The sequence below is a fragment of the Poecilia reticulata genome, linkage group LG8 (assembly GCF_000633615.1).
Source record: "Poecilia reticulata strain Guanapo linkage group LG8, Guppy_female_1.0+MT, whole genome shotgun sequence".
Taxonomy (NCBI): domain Eukaryota; kingdom Metazoa; phylum Chordata; class Actinopteri; order Cyprinodontiformes; family Poeciliidae; genus Poecilia; species Poecilia reticulata.
This window is the reverse complement of record NC_024338.1, coordinates 6,703,625-6,727,934: the sequence shown is the minus strand read 5'-3', so window position 1 is coordinate 6,727,934 and position 24,310 is coordinate 6,703,625. Positions and strand designations below refer to the sequence as shown.

The window sequence follows — 24,310 nt, the reverse complement described above, 5'->3', positions numbered from 1 at the left end:
AACAAAGAGGAAGATAAAGAGCTTATTATAGTAGGTCCGTAAAAAAGTCTCATGTATTTCTGCCTACCAAAGAAAACTACAAAAACATGTTTAGTTGGCATAGAAATGGTTCTTAATGTTACATTAAAAGTCAATGAGATCCTTCTGTGAAAGCACCGGCTGTTTTTAGCCAAACTTTATGTGTGCTCAAGTCTGTTTTTAAGTAAAAAGTCACTGGATGATTGTGGCCCTAAGTAAGAGGGGAAAAAATTACTCATGAAAGAAAGTACTTTGTATCTTTCCATTTAAGAAGATTGGAATTTTTCTGCAAATAATCTCATCCTAAAAGATTAACTCCATTGGCTGAAGGGCCAAATTTGTGGTATATTTGAACTATGTTCCAGGACCATGCAGAATTTTGCTCAGGCTGCACTGGTGGTGGCTTTCATTTTCATTTAAAAATGTTCCACTGGTTGTTACATTACAACTATAAACGTTAGTGTATTTTATTTGGACCAACACAAATGATCACATAGCTGAAATAGAAAACCATATGCATAGAGATTACTGCAAACATGTAGGTTCTCTGCTCAAGATAAGATCTAAACAGAACTTCTTGACCTAGATGTGCACCACTATTCAAGCGAGAAAAATACACCATTGAAGAAAGCACACATAAAAAAAATCTCAGATAATACCAAGGGTTTCTGACACGTTTTATTTCCTTTCTAGTTGGCATTTAATTTGACATTAGTTATTCACAAGAGCTGCTGTAAAAAAAAAAGAAAAAAGAAAGGTCAAACACTTGGACAAACATGGAGATGACAGTAATGTTAGCAACTTCGAGACTTACAGAGTGAGAAGTCAGAACAGGGGGAGAGCAACCACACATATATTTAATGATCTATTTCAATATTACGCTGAATATTTCCCAGCAGTACATCAGAATCTTAAATAAATAAATACAAAATTCAATAAATAGAATTAAAAAAATGTAAAAAAGCTGGAACTCTTCCCAGGTATACGCTTGAAGCCAGATGTTTATGTTCACTGTATGAAAAAATGGAAGTTTTTTAAACTGTCCAACATTATCTCAAACTATGTGTCCTCCTTTTGGTCAGTTTTATCAAAATTATTTGTGTTTGCTAAATCTCAGAGAGGATTTTTTAAAAATTTGCTTTGTAAAATATGAAGGCCACATAAAGTAGTGACATAGTCTTTTTAAGTGTCTGATAGGTTAATTTATGTTGAATTTAAGTTAAGCTTTTAAGGCAAGATACTGCTTCATTACGTGAAATCACTAGATCACAAGAAATTAGTAAAATAATCATACAAAGTTTTGCGCACATTTAATGGGACATTTTGAAAAAACACGTTCTTTTGATTAAAAAAAGTTTTGCCACTAGTATGAGGTGGTTTTTGTCCATATTTAAAGTAGTTTATATCACAAAATTGCAAAAGAAAACACTTTTACATCATTAACAACTGGATGTTGCCACTGGTGCAAACCACGAAGAAAACGACAGGAAGTAGTTGGAGGTTCATGGCGGCATGTTTTTTTTTATGACTTTTTGCGTGAACAAACTTATTCACACGTAATTTTAATTGTGTTTATTTAATGGAAACACCACAATTGCAAAATTATATTTTTTCCACTTCTCAACAGTGAAATACAGGGATGGCATCATCATGTTGTGTGAATGTTTTTGCTGTGGGAGGGACAGGTGCACTTATCAAATTTCAAAACATCATCTGGGACTAAAAGTTTGGGCACAAATCGGTCTTCTAAATGGACAAATGGACAATCGACCTTCTCATTGAGCCTAGTTACGAAAACCGGCTTAAAGACCACAAGTTCAACGTTGTGTAGTGGACATCATAAAACACCATAGTAATTTTAGGCTGAGCTAAAAAGGTGTAAGGTGTTAGTAAGGTGACCTACCTACAAATCCAGGGCAAGACACTCATGGGGGAGGATGGGGGGGAATCTCAATTAGTTTTTTCCCTGGTTAAATTAAAAACTGAAAATCCTGACTGTTGTATCAGTTCTGTCAGGAGTAATGGGCCAAAATTCCAGAAAACTGTTGTTGGAGAGAAAGGGACAAATATAAATGTACATTTCTCTCATAATTGCAACATATAATCAATAGAGATAATTTTAGTAATCTTGACAAAAGGAAACTTAGCGTAAACTAGACAAAAAAACAACAACTGTCTTTTCATACAGCGAATGTAAAGTTCTGGCTATAAATATATTGATGAAACGCAACATAAAGTGCAATTTGGTCACACACAAAACACTGGTGTTTTTTATTAAAACTACAACATCATGAGAGATAAGATGAAGATTGTAAATGAAATCAATGTAAACATGTCTGCCTATGCATAAAAACTATAAACTATGCACAAAAAACTTCCACAGACTCGGACACTAACGTTCCCGTGTACCCTAAAACTTCTGGCTCTATGTCATGTTGTCCACAAGGTGGCAGTCTAAGAAAAGTCTGATACCTAGCTCCCTGACACTACATTTTAACACACAACAAACGAAGACCTCACCACTAAGGTACTCTGAACAAATCTATGCTCCAGGCTTTTCTCACAGACAGTGATGCTCAGTGTTACAGGACTGGGCACTGATGGATTGCATATTGTTTAACATTTAAGTAAGAAAAAAAAAAACCCAACAACAACAAAGATGACCACATAACCTTTAAGTAAAAACACTGGCACTTCCTGTTTCATCTAATATGATGCCACGAACTGTAGCTTAGTGTGAGTGAAAAAGAGTGACTGAAAACCGCTCTCTCCTCCTAGTGCTACTTTCCATGTGCGTCTTTACTTGCTACCACACTGGACGAACATATTTTACACATTTTAATCTAAAATATAGAATTGCACATATTACTATAATCAACAGAGACAACTTTTAAAAAATGAAACAATATATGTCTGCTTGACTTATTGTAAGCTTTATGCTGTTTTCTGTATCTGTCTGGAGCACAATGTAAACTTAGATACCTGGGAGACACAAAAAGACAGGACAATAGTGGCATTGGCAGCACATTGCATAGTGTCCCTGTGCAAGTTCATCTAATTTATCCCTCTCAATCCCATTGACAGTCAGCCCTTAAACAGATCCGAGGGAAACTATCTGGTCCATCCTTCAACTCTGTCAATGCAAGCATTTTGGTTTCTTGGTCCAGTTTATGCTGTGTACAGCGAAATCCTCAGCCCATCATACATGGAAAAACCATTCTGTTTGTGACACCTTCAATTACCTAAACAAAGTACAAAATGACTGTGCCATACAAAAGTATTAATACCCCTTGAACCTTCTGTGTTGTTACAACTGCAATGTATTTTATTGAAATTTTATGTGATAGTTGGTGTTTTGATGGTTTCGCCGTGGTGATGAATTTCAAGCCCAATAGCGGAGCTAGTTTTTTTGTTTCGTGCATTTGCCAACTTTAAAACGTTAAGCACATTTAGCTTCCCTTGAATTAAAATTTCCGGACAAACTCTAAAGCTAATTTACTTTGCTGTTTGGTAAACTTTCAGTTGAATAAAGCTTGACTTTTGTCTAAAATCATAATATTCCAGTCAGAGGCGGGTACACTAATTCGCTAACACGTTAATAGCGGAGCTAATTTTTTGTTTTTGCTAACTTTGAAAACGTTGACCACACTTAGCTTCCCTTAAATCAAATTTTGCTGAAAAATTCTAAAGAAATAATTTACTTGGCTGTTTTGTAAACATTCAGTTGAATCAAGTTTGACATCTGTGTTGAAGTTTTGGTTATTGACTTAAGAATCCTTCAAGTAGTTAGACATTTATATTTACTACATTATTTACTATAGACATTTACCATATTCACACTGAATAAAATAAAAAACCTACAGTAGAGAGCAGCATAAATGCAATCTCTAGGTGAATTATAGAACACGCAAATTATAATATCAAAATTAAATTGCTGCTTGAGGGTTGTAGTCTTTTGAGGCAGACATAATTTGAAGTACAGAAAAATACTAGAAGACAACCTGTTGAATGATTTAGTTCAAAGGACATGGCCCAGTCAAAGTACAGACCTAAATTCAATTTAGAATTTGTGACGAAAGCTTTGAAAAAAGTTCAAGGGGCATTTTTTGCAAGGCATCGAAGGCATGAAAACTCACTCTATTGGTGACGCACTTTAGTACCTGAACTTTAAATAAATACAGCATAGAACTAAATAACATCCCTGGAACCAATAGCTGAAATGTGAGTAATGCCCTTTTCTACCAGAATCCCACTTCTACACAGTCAAAAGTCTGCTTGTCAAGTTGAAAGGTTGTTCACAGTGTTTTCTATCTCAAGGTCTGCAGTATGTTATTCATCTTCTGTTTAAATAGTCTGTCATTCTCCTTAATCAGACATGCATGAAGACATATGCATTTCTTTTTTTTTTACAATATACACAACATGTTGAGATGAGCATACAGTACATACACAAGTCTACATCAAAACACCATGTGCACATTTTCACAACAGTAGTTGATCATTGTTGACATCTTTTCTACTTCTTTTCGATTTGGTGTATTTTTTTWAAATATTTTTGTTCAGGCATTGTTACCACTGCCTCATACAAATTCATATGTTATGTCAGTCTGATGCTACAGTTAAAGGCATTACATGGGGCGGTCTCAGTGTTTCTGAAGCTTTCACATCACGAGTGATGTTTAGCGCTCCGACTGTTACCTTTATCAGAGTGAGCAGTGGCCGTGGTGAAGCCCTGAGCCCCTCGACGGACCCCTGTGGACGAGGCCTCTGCTTTCCCCGCTGTGCTTCCTTTCTTCTCCTCACTTGACTTTGAGGCGTCTTTCACCTTGCTGCCCTCCTGAGACCCTCCTTTCATGGGACCCAGCACCGTCTTAGCCACACTTGTGAGTTGGGTGACGAAGCTGGTCTTGTCCCCCGGAGACATGGCCCGTAGTTTGCCTGAGCATGGCGAGGCAGCGTTTGAGGGAGGGGACGCTGGGTTTTCCTCCAGGACTTCCAGTTGAGCCTTCTCCTCTTTGACACCACGGCTGCTGCTTGCCGACTTCTCTGCTCTGTGCCTGGGTGCGGGGTGCGTTTTAGCCAGGGGTGGAACTGGCGGTCCAGGTACTTTGGTCTTTGTCGTATCAGTTGCCCTGTCGCATCCACTAATACCTCCTTTATCTCCAGTCTCTGAGCCTATATGCTGCTTGCACTGCTCAGTGGTCAATGTTTTCTGGAGGTTTGCTTTCTTTTCACAGACAGTGCTTTTTTCTTTCTCTTCTATCTTCTCCTGAGTTTTGGTAACATGTAATGCATCTGTCTGCACACTCTGCTGCTTTGTGTCTTGTTGTGGGCTCTTGGATATGTCTGGAGTTTTCTCTCTAGCTTTGGTCTGAAAGTCTGTTGCCTCCAAAGTTGACACTTTTGTACCTAAATGCTTGATCCCAGCACCTGCTCTGATGTCTGTAGATGAGGTACTAGCCTTTGTTTCAACTGCCTTCGTACTTCCGCTACTCCTTGCAACCTCCTTGAGTGGTGCCTTGCTTGTATCAACACTGGTCTTAGACTCTGTTGGAGGAACTGATCTTGCATTTGGCAACCCGGAGAGCTCAGACGCTGACGGAATGACATCTTTCTCCTTTACTGTCACAAGTGTGTCTCTGCTGAGCAGTGATTCCTGCCTCCCCAGCCTCCTCACATGGTTCAACGATCCTATCTCTGCTCCCATAGGAGGAGAAGGGGAGGAAGACGAGGATGGAGAGGGTGGAGCAGGTCCATTTTCTCCTTCTATCTCCAGCAAACTCTGCAGACTGTGTTCGCAGTGGAAGGACTCTCTCCTGTAGTCCCCGTGAGACACCTCTAAGCTATGCTTGCGCAACAACACTCCTCCGGTCAAAGGGGAAGGTGACGACGATGACGAAGAGGAGGAAGGTAGGATGGGCGCCCCGAGCTTTTCCGCAGACTGTACCCGCTGCAGCAGGGGAGACCTGGCCGGCTCTGCACTTTTGGGACGAGGACGGGCGACTGGAGGTGAGGAGTGTAGCTTGGCAGGGAACATTTGGGTGGTGTTGGAGCTCCCCACCGTGTGGCCCGAAAGAGGTGGAGGGGAGGAGGTGGTGGGGGACGGGGTGTGAGCCAGAGGGGATAGTGGGATGTTACCGGCGGATTTGCAGCGTGCCGAGCGGTATTGGCGATGAAGTTTGGGGGACAGACCATGAAGGGAGCTGGGCCTCATGTGGTGGGAAGTTGCTGGGGAGTTGGGAGTGCTTGATGCCGGAGAGCTGCTCTGGGATGACGTACCTGAGGACACAGTTATGTCATCACTGTCTCTGATACTAAGACGGTAGGTGCGTTTTGATTAACAATATTGTTAAGCATTGTACAGTAACTATGATTTTGCGACTGCCTTTGTGAGTTTTTGGAATCAATTTCACTGACTTTGTGGTTGCTTCTTTAGGAATATTTGCAAGAAATTTTGCGATACAAATGTTTTGATTTTGGACTTGACACCACGTGAGGCTGAGTGTAGTAGAAGTAAGAAGTACTGCTATCTGTAGGTCAGAGTTTGCAGCCTCTAGCTGTATTTCCATTGACCATATAATTGTACAATTGGACGTTTCGAAAATAAATTTGCTTAATTTTGAAAAAACTCATTTTTTTAAATAAAAAGTTTTGCCAATAGGATGAGGTGGACTTTTTTGATCGTATCAAAATGTATTTATTTCACAAAACTGTCATGGAAATGCTTTTTTCACATCATATGAGTTATATGATGAACAACTGGACGATGCCGGTGACTTTATTTTACAGGCAGTTGTCTTACTAACCCAGATAAGGGGATTCCAGAGTGGAGCGGTAGCTCTGCGTGGGGGAGCGGGCAGTAAAACTGTGGGTAGGGGACCCCGGCAGGCTGTCTCCAGATGAAAGTGAGCGATTTAAGGACGAGAGGCTCCGGCTGGTGTGAAGCAGGTTGGACTGCTTTGTGATTTTCCTGAAGAGTGAGCTTCGTTTCTTACTGAAAAATAAACAAAAAAAAGAGCAATAAGGTGAATAAAGCCTCATACTAGAGTTAGAGAAAACAAATCTGTTTTTTGAGGACGTACTCTTGGCCCTCCTTGACTCCGGTCCTTTTGCTGCGACGTGCCATTTTAGATTTGTAGCTGGACTTGCGGGCAGGCCCCAGCTTTATGGAAGTGTTCTCAAAGGGAGTAGTCGCAACTGTAACTTTGTTTCCACTCTGTGGATTGCATACATTTACATATTTTTAATAATTTATTACATAAGCAAAGCATGTCCTTTCAAATGTGGTTTTATTTTACCTTCAGGATGAGCTCCACTACTTCTGTATGAACTAGGCCATGGACTGACTCCCCGTTTACATGAGTTATGAGGTCTCCAGCTTTCAGTCCAGCCTCCTGAGCAGGACCTCCATCTTCAACATGCTGCAAACAAGTGGATAGTGTAACATAAATTATCTCCAATAAATGTAAATACCTTTTCAATGCTTCAACCTTTTTGCAATTTGCTACAGTGCAGCCACAAACCCAAAGGATTTTATATGGGTTTTATGCTACCCGCTCTTACCCAGACCATGTGATGCACGCTGTAAACGTCACTGTCTCCTATGTAGACCCGGATCGCCCGGAGGGTGAAGCCGTACTTCTTCCCGGAGCGGTGGATGGTGATGGGAGAGTGCAGGACGTTCACCATGGGACAGAAGTCTCTGCTTGGAGACGAGTCGCGGGAGGACGGGTTGGACGACAGGGAGCGAGGAGACATGGGACTGGGCAGCGGGGACGCACCATGCTGCTCCACTGCAGTGTAGCAAAGAGCAATGGGGAGGGAAGTTTGACCAGTGCGTATACAAGCATGATTAACAGCAATAAGACCCGCCTCCTAGCTCTGATTGGTTGTTTCTAGTTAGTACTGGAAGCACTGGAAGAAGGCAAAGAAGCTCAATTTTTTTCACATGCCATATTGTCATAATGTAGAGATAGTTCAACAAACATAAATTAATATTATTTGCAAATGTTACATTCAGCAGCTTTAAGGTTCATTAATGGTATTTTTTATAAAGAATTTTCTTTAAATTCTCCTTCTAATCTCAAAGTGATGTGAAGCTTCACCTGCTGGAATGATGACAGACAGAGCAGTGGCCGACGCAGACTTGATGACTTTAGTTCCTGGTCGCGGGTTTCGCTTGTCTCCTTCGGACGAGAGCTGCTGGTGTCGAACCCTCCGTAACACCAGGTCCGTGGTGGCCCCACGGGGCCCCTGGAGATCAGGAAGACCCAGACTGCTCGTGCTGCCTGGCAGAGGCAGCGACGCGTCAGCATGTCTCAAAAGTTTGTCTAGGACAAAGCGGAACCATGAAACCAAACGGCACACAGATGCTCCAGGAACTTACCCGCTGCAGTGTGGCCCCTACCGTCTTTAAGGAGCGTTCTTAGGTCTCCATGGGAGGGGATGGCCCCTTCCAGGGAAGCGCCCCTGATCTTGACGGGAGGCTGCTTCCCTGGACCCAGCGGCTCGGCGTCCAGCTCCTGAGGTGAGGCGAAACGGGTCATATCTATCAGGGCGGAGAAACGCCTGCGAGCCCCGGACGGCGGGCTGGAGTCACTTTCAGTGAAGAAGGACTCTGAACAGGACAGGCGCTTCCTAGAAAAGCAAGGCGACCACACTTAGAGCATCAGCAGCAGATGGCAAAATATAAATAAAAAAATAAAAATGTAATTTGGTCATTTATTTGTGTACATTTCTGGTGAACTTGTCCTCCAGCTCTTGTCTCGTAGGGTGACGCTTCCCAAGCTTTCTCTCTTGGCTACCCGGTCCTCCCTGGGAACCTTGTGCTCCCGTAGAGTCACAGTGTGCGGTTTGTGCTCCAGCTGACACAGATGCTCCATACTGCTGTACACCTGCAGGGTGGTGCAGCAATCCGGTTAGAGGATTAGAAATTAACAGAAAATCTGGTCAGAATATTTACATCCACCCATTATATTAATTTTAACCTTTTTAATGTTTTCCTCAAACTTCTACACACAGACTCAAATTATATATCTGAGAAATTCACAACCATCTGTATGGTGGGATATTTCACAACTTTTCTTATCAAAAGGAGTTCATTTAACTTAGCAATTTTTCTGGCACACACTTGTAATTTAAGTACGGTTTGTAACTTTTTAATTTTGTGAATTGAGTCATTCCAGAACCTTCTCAACCTATTTTGACCTCTTCAAAAGCAGTTTTGATTTACATTTTAGGGATGTGCTCAGATAGACACTAGGAGGTACTAGAGCACTTGCCGTTTCCTCTGGACACAAAAGGTGCCCTTCTGAAATCATTCTTTTGCTTTTTTTCTGGTGAATTTGATAGTCTCTATAACAAGAGCCCCACATTTTTCTAGTTTTGCTTGACAAGACACCATCAACCGAAATTGTACTTGTCCGTAGAAAAGGATTAGGGACACCGAAAAAGAATTCAGATTTTAAAGCTCACGAGTGGAGGCAAACGTCTAACCGGCACTGGTTCTGACGGGTTCGGACCTTGCTGAAGCGAGGGGAGCAGGACGAGAAGCGATGGATCTCCACTGGCTCATCGTCGTTGGTGTCATCTTCGTCGTAGGACTGGACGTGATGGTAGCGTTCTGACCGAGCTGGGGACGATAAGGAATTCATTTCACTAGACTCATCTACCAGTCTGATGATCCGTTTCAGCAGACTTTCAGACTCTCAACTTGAATCACACTTTTCCAGGAATGCCACGGGGGGAACTTACTGTCAAAATAACTGGTGTCTTCTTCTGACTCCAGGTGAGGGATGAACTCAGCTTTCTGTCTCAGCAGGCTGTTCCAGTCCACTTCTGCAAAGAATGAGTGCTGCTTGACTTCAAAAGCACCACCTGCAGGGCATGGGGAGGGAAACGCAGGAGAAGACGGACAGTCAGGTAGGCGATGGCTGCGGCCCTGCAGCCTGCAGGCCGACTCTGACCCCAACAGAAGCTGACTTGTCTGACTAAACTCAGCTGACATCAGAAATACACGATGACAGCCCATCTGGGTTTAAGGTACCCAGCAGGTACTTTTGTGGCAAATGGTGTATCATTTGCTGAAGCTGGTGTACATACAACACAGTCTGAAAGCGCTGTACTACAAAATGATGCAGTAACAACATTCAAACCCCAAAGCGTACGTCGGACTTTGAATCAGAATATGAGCGAAACAGACATCATATTTCCATTCATGTGATTCAAGCGTGTTTAAAGGTGTGTTGACATCAGAAAAGCCCTTTGGTCCGCTTGTTTAGTTTGCTGTAGCAGCGTTAGCGACACTAAAGGGATCATTTTTACCACAGATACCAGCAACGGTGGCTCATGAAGTGAATAAGACGTGCATTTCCTGTATTTGGGTCAGATAGAGGTAGATTTGTTCACCAGAAGCGAACCGCACCAGAGTTCTTTTGGAAGTGGACCGAGACCTGAAAAAGTGTGTCTCGGTCTGGTCGTCTGGTCTACACCAGAATTCACTTTGGCGTATTCGCACCAGCACAAAAGTTCCGGACCAATGGGGGGGAACCGCTTAAAGCCGACCAAATGTGCCAGGTGTGAAAAAGCATCGAAAAGCTGCATGGCTCAATCCGAGTTTGAGTACTTCATTGAGACCATGGAGTTAAAGCTGTGTTTGGAGTGAAAGGTGTCTGACCTGTGCCCAGTCGCACCAGAGGATTGGTCTGCAGCAGAGAGGAGATCAGGTGCTGGGCATCCACAGGAAGAGCCTCGTCTCCATCTGGCCACACTATATCATCTGCAGCGAAGCAACATGAGGACGGGTACAATTTACATTCAGAGCATGGATTAGATCCACGTGGAGGACATATGTTAACGTCAACAGCTGCGTTTCCATTCACTGTATAATTGTGCAATTTGACATTTTGAACATAAATTTGCTTAATGGAAACATGACAATTTTGAATAAACCCTTGTTTTGGATAGTTTTGATTGTAGGATGAGGTGTTTGTTTTTGGTCATATCAAAACTGGTTTATTTTACGCTTCTTACAATTGAATGTTGCCACTAGCACAAACCACAAAGAAGAAGACGACAGGAAGTAATTGGAGGATGATGTCTTTTAATAACTTATCACGTGAATACTCGTAGTCACAAGTGATTTTGGATTTTGACCCAGTTTCTCAGTGAATGGAAACACCACAATTGCGAGATTGTGTTTTTCCGACATCAGCAGAATATTGACAAAGTTTTGAGCACATTTGCAATGGAAGCGCAGCTACGGAGACGTGGGATCCCTCACCTGTGATGACTTGTCCAAACAATTCCTCCGGCGTGTCTCCAAAAAAAGGCACGCAGCCCACCAGGAACTCATACAGAATGATGCCCATTGCCCACCAGTCCACTGGCTTCCCATAACCCTGACGCAGAATCACCTCCGGAGCGATGTACTCCGGGGTTCCACACACCTAAACGAGAAACAAGACTCCACTGAATCAGCTATTACCTTATTTTGTGACAGTTCCTCTCTATTTTGCTTTACTGTTATTGGTGTGTGCATTTCCTTCAACCTGTCTCCGACTAATATGTTGCGGTAGAGGTACAGCACCTACAGAAGCGTAACGTCTGGTCAAGTAAATTTCCTTTCCAGATGCCAAGACTAGATCAGAGCCCCCTGGTGTGCGCTTCCACATGCAGATGGGCGCACGTTGAACGCCAACAGATTTTTTTTTTGGCTGCAGCATGGGAAATAATGAGGCGTTCAAAGCAGGAGCAGAGAATAAAAGAACATAAAGCCGCGCTTAAAAGAGACGGCGTGTGATTGTGACGGCTGGCGGAAATACTGCTCTATTGTTCCGCCCGCCGCTAAAGGTCTCATTTTATCAGGCTTTCAGATATGCCTGCCGCACAATGAGAGGGGAATAGCTTTTCACAGAAAAAGGAAGACATCAAAGCATCCCCTCATGTTTAAAGTTTGATTGGACTGCATTGAACCCCTGTGTTGTTGGCAAAATAACAGAAATGGCAGTTACACTGTGAATTTGAGTTATATTTTTTAAAGGAGCAGGCAACTCTTTGAGTTTTATATCATGTTATAATGTTATTCTCTCGTCAGAACCACACCTGGATTATTGCCTGGATTATCTCATGCATGTTTGAGAAATCCTTTAATTTCCCATGGCAACTATTCAGCTGCCTGCTTGACCTAGCTCCGCCTTCAAGGTGCAGCTCCTCCTCTTTTTGAGGCACAACTAATGGTTAACGGGAGGCCTCACAGAGCAGCCCTCCAGTTTGACTCCCCCACTCAGCTCCTTCAGACTAGCCTCCAACAATTAGCAAACATCTGGTTTACTTCTCAATGAAATGATGGTAAAAACTTTGTTGAATACAGGAGCCATGTTGTGATGACTTTTTGAATGTGGAGTTTCAGAAAGCAGTTTTTAAAGAGGCCCAATTTCAAGGCGTTAAATCAGGAAGTAAAATTTCTCTCAAGTCATATATGATATATATACAACATTTTTATAATGACTAAAGGTAACAGAGTCACTTACCGTATTTTCCACACTATAAGGTGCACCTAAAAACCTTCAATTTCCTCAAAAGCCGACAGTGCGCCTTATAATCCGGTGCATCTTATATATGGACCAATATTGAGCCACAACAGACCTAGCAACTACGGTAAACAGCCGCCGACTTCATTTCCCCCTTAGAAGAAGTGCGCGGCGCATGCTGGGATAGTTGTCAGAATGCTGGTTTGTTAATAAAGTTTGATAATACATTTAAAGCCAGGGGAGGGGCGGGGGAAGAGAGACAGAGACTGCGGCGGCAGCGTGTCGGTTGGTCTGTGTTACCCAGAAAGCAGTTGGGCACAATATCGCAACACCAACACCGTGAGTGAAACAATGACTGGGGCAGCCTACTATGTAAAGTACTCGGGTTCCACTTCTTTACAAAAGTAGATGTGTAATAATAGAGTACGGAACAAATTGGCAACCCAAACTGTAGCGCCTTATAATGCCGTGCGCCTTATATATGAAAAAAGTTTTAAAGTAGGCCATTCATTGAGGGTGCGCCTTATAGTGCGGAAAATACGGTAATTATGCTATGAAATGGCACTATGTGCCTTGCAAACACATAACATTGCCCCTTTAAGTGTTGCAGAATTACTCATCCTTCTGGATTTTTCCTTTTTTTATGTGAAACCTTAAAAATGGATAAAATGGTTTTATTGGATTTAAAAAAGAAAAATTTCTTTTACAAATTAACTTCTTTAGCTTTAAGAAAATTACAAACAAGTGGAGTAGTTATGTGACTTTCGAGGCAGCAGGTTGCACTACACTTTATTTCAGAAAAAGGGAATTCCCCCTTCAAACACAAGGATTTTACACATTTGAGATGGACAAATTAAAACATTTGCCAGTGAGATGATACGATTTGTTTTACATACTGGTGCTGCATCATGTGAGACAGATTCTACCCATCTCCATTTCTCTACACATACCTGTTTATCCAAAAACTCCCGTGTGTCCTTCTCTATGTGCCCTTCGTACAAGTTGGTGGTCAGACTCATCAGGCCAATCTTAGACAGACCAAAGTCAGTCAGCTTGATGTGTCCCATTGACGTTATTAAGAGGCTGTGAATAGAAACCACACAATCAAGCATCTTAAACACTTCGGCAACGTGTCGAGGTGAAGCAACTCCACCTCACTTGTCAGGCTTGAGGTCTCGGTGGACGATGCCGTAGTTGTGTAGGTACTCCAGGGCGAGGACGGTCTCTGCGAAGTACATGCGCGCCATTTCCACAGGCAGAGCCCCGATGTTCTTCAGCAAAGTGGCACAATCCCCTCCTGCAAACAGAGAACCCGGAGTGTCTTCAGTCTCTCTCAGGGCGTTTTCACACCTGGTACTCCCATAGACTCGGTTCGATCGGAGACTAAAGTTACAACACTTGCTACAGTTTTTCAGTTGCTGCGGTTCACTTTCACTCTGCACTGTGTCAAACGAAGCAAAACCTTTGAAAAATCTGTTCCCCTCCTCACCTGTAGTGGCGCTGCACCAAGAACCACTGAAGTAAACAACAGAAAAACCTCTGGAAATGAAAAATTGAATAGAAAAAAAAAAAAAAAAAAAGGAATAGCTTCAGATTTTATCGGTTGTAGGATTTCTTTTTTGTGATCCATTTCTCCTGCTGGCGCTAGACTCACGTTTGTTTTTGTTGTATTTACCCAGAATGCCATGTGCTATTGTCCCCTTTCTGCTTTTGAAGACATCTCCAGTCCGGTTGGATCGACATATTAACTTGTACCACTTCATAGTTTACTTTAATAGAATCAGGACCTAGGTTTGCAGGTGGACCAGTTTGTTTTGTTCAGAGTTAGAATACGCATTCACACCTCTTAAAGCGAACTGGACTTTCTACGCAAACAGACAGGAGTTTGCCTAGAAAACTCTTGTCTGTGGCACAATCCCCTCCTCTATACCTCCCACCTAAGAGAAAGTGCAACAGTCTGAATACAGGACAGAAAAGTGAGTAATTATTATTCTGTAAGTGAGGATGGCTGCTCTGTGAGTCAACCTGCATGGATGACTCAAGGACATCCGGTACATTATCTGGTGTTCAGACGTTAATCACCTGTGAGCGCAATGGAAAAACTGCTCACTTCTGTGTGCAGAGGTTGGAATCACTGTTGGCTCATTTGCAGGCAGTAATAAAATAGCAGAACTATAAAAGCCTGATGAGGAATTGTGTGGAGGTCTTAATCTGCCCGGCAACGCTTCATAAAACGCCTCCAAAAAGTGAGTACGCCATTTCAACTTTTCCACATTTTGTCACATTATAAACATAAGCCTTAAGCTATTCATTGTTTTTTCCTCCTTGACTAACAAAAATAGTGCATAAATGTGATTCCTAAGAAGAAACATGTAGGAAGTTACAAAATCAAAACTTAACAGCAATAATTTAGGTTATTTAGCCTCAAAAGAGAGAGAGAAAAAAACTAGGGTTTATTTTTCAGTCATATTTTCAGTGTATTTAATTAGCTTGCTGGCTAAGTATTTAGTTTGAAGTTAAATATGTTGAGTGAAATATTTAGTTCCAAACCTTTTATTAAACCTAAAGCTAAATATTTAGTTTGTAAACCATGCTTAGCTTGATAACTAAATAAATAGTCTGGAGCTAAATATTTAGTTTATAAATTACTTAACCTGCTAACTAAATATTTACTTTGTAAACTACATATTCAGTTTGGTAGCTAAATATTTAGTTTGGAACTAAATATATAATTTGTTAATAAAATACTTAGCTTGCTAAGTATTTGCCTTGAATCCCTGGGATTTACTGTATAAATGTATGAATAACATGGCAAAAAATTTACTTTTCAAATGTATCTCTTATTTTCTCTGCTAATCCAGGCTCAATAACCCAAATTATTGCTGTTAATTTTTGACAGTGTAATTGTAAAAACAGCACCCAATAAAACATGCATGGCTTTCAAATTTCCTTTAACAATTAAAGCAAAGTTACTCAGCAGGCTACAAGTTTGTTTTTCTTTCCTTTTAGCAGTCAGTCGGGTAAAAAAAGATAAAATATTTTACAATATGTTGAAAACTACATGTATTTTCCCTTTCACCTCACAGTTAAGTGTTTATCTGTTGAGCTATTGCATAAAATCTAACTGATAATTCATTTGGTTTTATGTGTTTTTTATATGTATTACAGTATAAGAATGGATAGTAAAGACACATCTACATGTCTGAAACAAATTGATTTCTCCCTAAAAATGATGTTTCCTATGGGTTGAAATTTTATAGACAAATTCTGAAAATCTTACAAATAGTTTACAAGCTATTTACAAACTAGATTTCTTTCTCAGAGGCGTCCAAACGCTGGTATATCGAGGTCTTCGTGTCCAAGTGCTCACCTTCCACGTACTCCATGACCATGCAGAGATGGCGGCGCGTTTCAAAGGAACAGAACATGGAGACGACGAAGGGATTCTCTGCAAACGTCAGGATGTCCCTTTCCACAAACGCCTGCTGGATTTGGTTCCTCAGGATCAGGTTCTGCTTGTTGATCTTCTTCATGGCAAACCGCTGGCGAGTCTCCAAATGACGCACCAAGTACACGGCGCTGGTTCACATGTAAACACACACATGCCTGGTTTACTTCTRTCTAAGGCAGACAGACTACAGAGGATGCTACGTTGAGCTGCTTACCCGTACGCTCCGTTACTGATCAGCTTGATGGTCTGGAAGTCTGCTTCTCCTGGAGGTTTTATTGCTCTGATCTTTCCCTGTGGATCACAGAGGAGCAGCTGCTGTGATGGATGGGATTCAGGCTGAGCAGAAATTATTTGTATAAATGCTAAAAAATGTTGATTCAGAATGTAAAAAAAAACAACAACTTTTTGTTTTTTGAAGTTGGAAGCTTGCCTAATGCTGAAAGGAAAGCCCAGAGAGATCCAGGTTTCTGAATGCCAGCAGGAATTAGCTTAATTGGTTGCTTCCATGCAGAGTCATTAGGAAATGGGGCAACGGGGTACTAAAGTAAATCAAACAGGTCTGAGGGAAATAAAAAAAGAGGAAATTCTAGAACAGATTCCTCTTTTTATGTATTAGCCTCTTCATGCAAAATGCTTCATGAATGCAAAAGCAGTTTTCCCAGCAACCCTTCGCTATATTGAAATGTGAGAAGTGTCTGAAAGGGAATGTTGTTAGGGTACGGGATGGAAAATCTCTCTACGCCGCAAGGATGGAAAATTATGGAAAGACTGGTTAAGATAAGGAAACATGTTTCAATTTACAGAGTTTAATACTAATAACCGAACAGTTACAATCCATCCATCCACCCATCGACCTCCCTCCTCCTGATCTTCAGCGGGTCCTCCAACACAAGGAGGCGCTGTTCTGTAGAACTGAGGAAACATCTTGGTCTCACCTCTGTGGAGTCGTCTGTTTCAGGCGTCACTGGTCCCTCGCTGTCATAACTTTCCAGGTTCACCATGTCTGATAACAGACAAGTCAGTGGTCAGTGATTCCCTTTCCAAACTGGGGATTTTTGTAATTGTATTTTTTTACAATCTTTTGGTCCCCAACCTTCTATCGGGTCCCTGGTCAGCCCCAGCTGGCTGATGATGTAACGGGGAATGTCAGTTTTCATCAGATGACCCTCCTTGGCGTGGTCCTCCGCTGCCTCCAGGAGATGGTAAAACTCTTCTGGGTTAAACTCCTGGGGACCAGAACCGTTCGATAAGCTGCTGTAAACTTGCAGACATTCTTTCATTCAGTCTATAATATCACCAAGGAGCGACAAATTCAAAGCTTTCTGAATTCAATTTAGGGATTGAGCTTCCTGTAAAGTTATATAGTTTATCTTAAATGTATTCAAATCCCCTGTGAATTTAGGCCAGAGCTCAAATTATGAGGATAACTTCATGTAATTGAAGAGATAAATATTGTTTTGTTTTTTTTATTTACTTTTTAAGTTCATTATTATGATATGAAATACCTCGCCAACACAAACGGTTCCGCACAAATGCGCCAATGCTAATAAGTTACGAGTGTGTGATTTGCGTGATTAATTCGTCTCCGCGTTGTCGCTCTTTCGACTGCCAATCCGGCATGGAGCGCCGTCCTGCAGGGCTACAGCGTTGAAATACAGTCAAACTGCGCTCCACGGATAAACGCACGCCTCAAACCATGCCGCAGTCACGGCCCGACCGACTCAGACTGGAAAGCAGCCAATCAGCAGGTCTGCTGAAATTAGCTACACGGCAGCAAGACGAATTTTAATCTAAATGCAAATGTCTTTGGCAGCACAAACAGCCTTCCACCTATGGTGTTCTCCCCCGTTTTTGATTTTCCAAAGCCTCTCCTCTCCTCATGTGTAATAGATTAGGGTACTTAAAAACTTGTAATCGACTTAGAAATCAACACACGTGCACGTGTTTATTTCGAGAAAAAATTTAATTTCCACCTCGGGTCTCGGGAGCTTGGCCGACGCCTTGTAAAGAAGGTCTTTAGATCACTGCGGTTAAATGAAACTCACCAGACACTCCAGGAGCCTCGCAGGTCGGGAAATGATGATTAGAAGCTTCTTCACCAGCTCCGTCACAAAGGCTACTTCAGAGCTTTCAGAGCGCTTGAAGGCCTGGCACACAGAGACGGAGAGAGTGGCACAAACACGCTAATGTAGAGTTAAAAAAAGCAGTCTGTGCAAAGGGAAGAAAAGAAAGGGATGATCAAACATGAGGGATGGAAAGAAAACGCAAAATAACAGCAGAAGAKRWRGAKTTACGGTATGTGGATTTTGTGGAACGGTGAGATCTTCAAATTGTGCATCACAGTTTAAAATATGTGCAGCTGAGAGCAGATTAGCATATCCCAAATAAATCGTGTGGAAAACATGCAAAAAAAAAAAAAAAATTTAATCAGGAAGGTGGCAAAYACTTTTTCGCGCCACTGTAACTGCATAACCATTCCATATTTTCCTTATTTTTATTAGCAAGTGAAAAAAAGAATATATGAATAATTYATTTTCTATAACGCCATCTTAGGGCCATTGTAGACGTATAAAAAAAAAAATCTCAGAAATTTTTGAGAAAAAAACTTGGAAATTTCCAAAAGTCGAAAACTTTCTCAAAATTTCACAGTTTTCTCTAGCAAATTTTCAACTTTTCAAACTCACAAATTTSTTTTGATGTTCCTGGAAAATTCCTGAAATTAATCTAAACATTTCAGAGCGTTCTCTAGAAAATTTTCAACTTCTCCACGTTTTTTCCAGAAAATGTCTGAAATTAATCTCAAAATATCTGAATTTTTTAGATGGAAATTTACAGCGACCCTAATACACCATTGTACTTTTCCACTTCGTGGTCACTTTGTGTTGCTCTGCAACATAAGATCCCTGTATGTATATGAAAGTTTATGTTTGTAACATTACAAAATGAAACCGAGTAAAGAGTGCTTCTGCAAAGCACCCAATCAGATCTGTTCTCACTAGCTGCGTGCCAGTGGATTATTCTGAACTCACATCATGAAGCAGCTTCTCCAGGTTCTCCTGCAGTTCAAAGAAGTAGACCGAAGTGATGAGACCCTCGCGTGATTTGGCGAGGCAGTCTCTGGCCAGCTCGGCGATCTGGTGATGGATGAAGCTGAGGACTCCGTCGGCCAGAGGAAGAACGCTCTCGGGCGAGAAGGCGTGGGTGAACTCGGCCAGCCTCTCCTCCATCTGCGCCGTGGCCTGGCCACAACGAACAGAGAGAGAGAAACGAGGAGGATAACAAGTGGAAAGATTAATGACAAAGGATATGGCTTTCAGCTCACTTCCTCCTGACGTTAACCTCAAGCAGAAAGCAAGAGGCAGTAAAACCAAACAGTTCAGAGCTACACAATGTTCATAGGGGTGGCCAGTAAAAAAACGTATGAGGACACAGCTAAAAAGTTTGAAAAGAATTTATAAAATCAATAATAGTTCTTTCTTCATATTACTGAATTTTTTAAACATTTTATTTTTTTAATTGTGTAAATATTTATTGGGTTTTACGTTTACAGTATGTCTTGATTAAACAAGATGACTCTATATGACTTCAACATTGTTCTCTGAGAGGACATCTTTTTTGAGAAGGGGACCATGTTTAGGGCGCCAATCCGTGGAAGAGAGCAAACTTAATATTCTCCCTGAACAAGTAGCATTTGTAGCATCACTTAATATAATTTTATAGGGTTTTATCAGAGGCTGAGATCCCCTCACTGGATGCTTGATGTTCAGGCAGGAAGGATATGTGTTTTAATAGGATTCGTCATACTGAAATTCTGCCTTATTGCTTTAAGAAAAAGCAATTACTTTGGAGCAAAACCAAGTACAATTGGTTTAATTCTTAGTGAAAAAGTAATGCATCGTGGAATACGCGAGGGCTACCTTTGGGAACCGTTCTTTGTACACATGGTTCATCATGACGATCTCATTGTCATAGCAGGAGGAGGAGCGTCCCGGGCTGGAAGAGGGAAAAAACACCTCGAAATATTACCACATTTTAAACAGAAATGCACTGAGAAATTTTGTATCAAACATAATGTAGAAATGTTAACTAGAAACTGGTTGAGCTTCGGTGGAAGGATAATTCACAGTTCTAGAGAGCAGGCAACATGCTAGCTTGGTTTTATCCAAACGCTGTGTTTTTAGTGAAATTTGCTACTGAGCTCTCCAGTCTGACTCTCCTTGCTCATCTTTTCCGTTGAGTTTACGACTCTGCACTGTTGACCGCAGTACAGGACCCTTCAGCGCGCTGCTTTGAACTAAGTAAAACTTAGTTCTGGCTTTTAGGTCAGAATAAGTCATCTGCATTTTAGCAGGTTAAACGTTTTAGATTAATCACATGCTTTAACACCGACAGCCCTAATATATGTAAATATGTCTGAATTTATGAAGAAGAATATACAAAAATATTAGTGTCCAGATGTGGAAAGCTGATAAAGGGGTATCCCAAAAGATTTCCAGACTTGGCAAAATGTAGTTTTACAAAGTACTGACTTTGGGGGACTGCATCTAAATGAATGCCACACTTACAGATTTCCATTTGTAAAGAAAATACACACACACAAAAAAAAAACCATCCAGAATTTTCCTGTCTCTATACAAGGATGCAATAGTCTGTTGATCTGGCACATAAAATCCCAATAAAACCCACAGAAGCCCGTGATTCACTGTCAGCATCAGAGTCCAGAAGTTTAGGGTGATGATTAGCAGTCGCAGCAGAGTTTCGCCTCGTTAGCATTCTGACGTCAGTTGCTACTGGCAACTACCCTTGACATTAGTAAACAAGCGCTGCTCTCCGTTTCTTAACAGCGAGGCAACTTAGCATTCTGTTCACTCCGGAACGTTATTGAGAAAAGAGAAACAAACCGGACGGGAGTGTTTTTGGCAGCGGACCGCTGTCTCTCTCTGCTGACCTGAGGCTGCGGGAACGCGGGCGCATGTGCGGGGAGCAGCGGCCCCCGTCGTCGTCCGTGATGCTCTCGGTGCTGCCAAAGTGCTTGGATAAGAAGTGGAGCTCGTCCATGGTGGGCTGGGAGGGCAGCTGGTGCAGCCGCTCCTGAGAGGAGCTGGACGACTGGATGGACAGAGAAGAAGAAGAAGAAAATGGAGGAAAAAGAGGGTAAGAGTTGGCAGAACACGACGTAGTCCGAAATGGAGAGATTAGAGAAATGACGTGCCAGAAAATGAGCGGCAGCAACAGTTCTTGGAAGGAGGCGAAATAAACGAGGCTTTGAAAGATGTATAATTACAGCGTCTATAGCCCCCACAGCAGGATGACAGACCGCAGCTGAAACGTTAATGAAGTCTTCCTGTGAGCCTCAGAGCCGACCTCACGAGTCTGTCCATCACCAGGCCTTTAGATTATAGCCGCTGATTTGTTCGGCCTCATCAGATGAGAAATAATAATTTCGCTCTTGGCGAAGAGGATAAATGTCACATTCTTTGTGGAAAAAGAATTGAAACAACTGATCAAACAAAAACTGAATGTTCTTCGTCACAAAAAAGGGGCCGTTTTAGCTAAAGATCACCAGGTTTTATAGTCCCGAGAGCCATTTTGGATTTTCATATCGTATTCTAAGCTGGAATTTCAACTTGAACAACTGGAATGTGGTGGATTAGGAAGGAGAAAGAGTTATTACCGTTGAGCTGGGAGTGTTGGTGCCATATCCAGAGGAGGGTAAAGACGCCAAAGACCACCTCCTCCCATCCGCTCTGCAGGGAACACAAATATCAGTGCTGTCAAAAATACAGCCAATTACAACCTTAGTTAAACGTTGGGACGCACACCAAGTACAGGATAACTACACTGAAATGTTTTGGAAATAAAAAGGTTGGTTTTCAGATTTTGGATTCACCCACTTTGTTGCACTTGTAGCTGTGAGCGTTAGACATAGAGACGGAAAGTTTGACTAATTTGTCTTTTGAAAATAAATCGGATTGGATTCATATTATTCATTTTCAGGTCATTGTGTGTCTATTTGCTGATCAGATTAAATCTAAAGACAATTTGTTCCATTGAATTAACAGGCTAAAAAGTATCATGGGATTTTTTTTTTAAAACAAACGTATCAATTTTACGGAGTCTTTAAAGTAGAAATTGAAGGGGAAAAAACTTTCCACGGCACACCGTGGAAATTATTCAATTTCACTACTACGGTACCGTATTTTCCGGACTATAAGCTGCTACTTTTTTCCTTAACTTTGAACCATGCGGATTGTAGGCCGCTGTGGCTTTTCTGTGGATTTTTCTTCAACCACCAGGGGGCTCTCTAGCAGGAAGTGAATCATTAGAAGTCAAAATTGTAAATCAAAGAAGAACGGCTAATTTTCATTTAGAACAAGCACATGCTAGCAGCAGGCACGACGGAGAAATGTTTTCAAACTCATATCATGCAGCTTTTAAGTTGAGGGYTGTCGATCTGGCACTACAGGAGGGAAACATAGCCGCTGCATTTAAGCTCGATGTGAACGAAACCATGGTTTGACTTTGGAGACGGAGGGCTGCGTCCAGCAGATTTATTAGGACGAGGCATTCTGCTGGGTCCTAATGGAAAACTGAGAGCAGCTTCCAGTTTTTATTTTATTTTATTTTTTTAATTGAGGGTGCCAGTATGGTGCGCTCTATAGCCCGAAAAATACGGTAATTGGTTTTAAAAGATTTTTTGAAAATGAATTGTCTGCAAATAATGCCATCTTTGAGTATCTGCTGTAGTAGTAGCAGCGGCGTAATCATGTAATGTTCTTACCACTAGATGGCAGTAGGTACAGAGCATTTTACATTAAAACAAGAGAATTAGTGATGCATGAATGTTACAGGTAGCGGTGAGAGCACTGAATCTAGAAAGACTGTGATGACAGTGATGGAAAAGACAGTGAAGCTCAACAGTAGTTGGAAAGAACATGAGTCCATTTCCCACAACATATCTGTGTGAAGTGAGCTTCTCAAGCCAGGCTACTATAAAAACTAAAAACAGAGAGACAGAGATGTGGAGGAAGAGCTTTGTCTTTCTTCAATTTCTGCCAGGAAATCAGCTGTTTTCATCCAAACATGCACAGGTTTCACACCAGGTGGGTAAAATATACAGATATTGACATTTTGTACATGCAACTCTTCATATTCTAACAGTKAATATGAAGTGAAATGTTTCCCAAATATTATTGCTTCTTTCAGAATAATAATTATTTTCTGTATTCCGGCTATAAGAATGCTTGTGGATTAGTTTGTAAAACACTTTGACGTTTTCTACAACTTCTTTAAATTTAACACCACCGTGTTGTGGCACTGTTCAGGGGTATTTTTGAAGTGGATATGTTAAGTGCAATTTGAAATAAGAAATGTAAAATGTGATAATACATTTTTGTGTTTATTTGATTCCTATTCAAGAGACTTTGATAAGAATGACTATATAGGTGGCTACAGAGTATCTTTATTTCCATTTTTAGTTGGTGGCGTGCCTCGGGATTTTTTCAATTAAAACAGTGTACCTCGACTCAAAAATGGTTGAAAAACACTGAGCTAAACAAAGTTTTTTTTTTTCTTGCATTGTCCCTTTAGGGACGCCGTACATTTTTATCCGGTCTTTTTTGCGTTGCTTTATCACAGAAAAAATAAATACATTATTGTAGCAATACGTTTATATTTTGCTCTAAAGTCTGTGTTATTTGAAATGATTTGATTTTAACCTAAATTAACAACTCAAGTGTAAAAAAAAAAAAAAACTCAAATCTGTAACAACCTCAGATTGTACACTGCAATACTGCGACACAAAATTACACAGCAAACAAACGAGTTATTCCAAATGTGGCTTTTCCGCGTAACCTCTCCGTAGTAAAACAAGGACAGGCCGCTCATTTAGTGAGCTCTCAGTCGAACGGTGACAGGCAGGCGGGAAGATTTGATAAATGAGGATGAAGAGTTGCAGTAGTAGCAGCCGACCGAGTCTGACCGAGAGCGAACGACGACGGTCGGTGTAAGTAGACTTCCTTTATACACGTCTCTGACTTCAGAAAGCGTCTCAGCGTGCTCTCATTAAAACGTTTCCTTGCTCATTCATTATAAGTCTGCTTCCTTCTTATTGCACAGTGTATTGCAGTGTGTGTGTGTGTGTGCGGCGGGAGGGGGGGTTGGAGGGGTTACTGTCAATGTCTTATTTATATGTTTAGTTTAACTGCAATTTCAAACTTCTGTGTTAACCCTGTTACATAGATCTCTGACAATAAAGTAGACATGACTTGAAGTCGACTTCCATTATAAAACTGCGTGAGCAGCAGCTGCC

The 24,310-nt window shown here is 41.4% G+C and overlaps 1 protein-coding gene across 3 annotated transcripts in view; it reads right to left on the bottom strand.

Moving 5' to 3' along the window:
- Nucleotides 1-3,328: 3,328 nt before the first annotated feature.
- The window catches only part of LOC103468378 (microtubule-associated serine/threonine-protein kinase 1), a 46,594-nt gene continuing 25,612 nt past the window's right edge, over nucleotides 3,329-24,310 (bottom strand). For 2 of the 3 annotated variants that reach the window (XM_008415425.2, XM_008415427.2), the window contains 23 exons: nucleotides 21,674-21,746; nucleotides 20,948-21,108; nucleotides 19,917-19,992; nucleotides 19,029-19,238; nucleotides 18,045-18,146; nucleotides 17,093-17,225; nucleotides 16,935-17,002; nucleotides 16,214-16,290; nucleotides 15,919-16,127; nucleotides 13,707-13,845; nucleotides 13,499-13,631; nucleotides 11,300-11,465; nucleotides 10,694-10,795; nucleotides 9,772-9,894; nucleotides 9,540-9,649; nucleotides 8,752-8,912; nucleotides 8,426-8,655; nucleotides 8,124-8,348; nucleotides 7,582-7,811; nucleotides 7,317-7,439; nucleotides 7,101-7,234; nucleotides 6,825-7,012; nucleotides 3,329-6,297 (listed from right to left, as the gene is read on the bottom strand). In XM_008415425.2, coding sequence (XP_008413647.1) covers nucleotides 4,685-6,297; nucleotides 6,825-7,012; nucleotides 7,101-7,234; nucleotides 7,317-7,439; nucleotides 7,582-7,811; nucleotides 8,124-8,348; nucleotides 8,426-8,655; nucleotides 8,752-8,912; nucleotides 9,540-9,649; nucleotides 9,772-9,894; nucleotides 10,694-10,795; nucleotides 11,300-11,465; nucleotides 13,499-13,631; nucleotides 13,707-13,845; nucleotides 15,919-16,127; nucleotides 16,214-16,290; nucleotides 16,935-17,002; nucleotides 17,093-17,225; nucleotides 18,045-18,146; nucleotides 19,029-19,238; nucleotides 19,917-19,992; nucleotides 20,948-21,108; nucleotides 21,674-21,746 — 4,786 coding nt within the window. In that variant the 3' untranslated portion in view covers nucleotides 3,329-4,684. Of the gene's footprint in view, nucleotides 6,298-6,824; nucleotides 7,013-7,100; nucleotides 7,235-7,316; nucleotides 7,440-7,581; nucleotides 7,812-8,123; nucleotides 8,349-8,404; nucleotides 8,656-8,751; nucleotides 8,913-9,539; nucleotides 9,650-9,771; nucleotides 9,895-10,693; nucleotides 10,796-11,299; nucleotides 11,466-13,498; nucleotides 13,632-13,706; nucleotides 13,846-15,918; nucleotides 16,128-16,213; nucleotides 16,291-16,934; nucleotides 17,003-17,092; nucleotides 17,226-18,044; nucleotides 18,147-19,028; nucleotides 19,239-19,916; nucleotides 19,993-20,947; nucleotides 21,109-21,673; nucleotides 21,747-24,310 lie in introns of all 3 variants that reach the window. The other variant, XM_008415426.2, reaches the window with a different exon arrangement.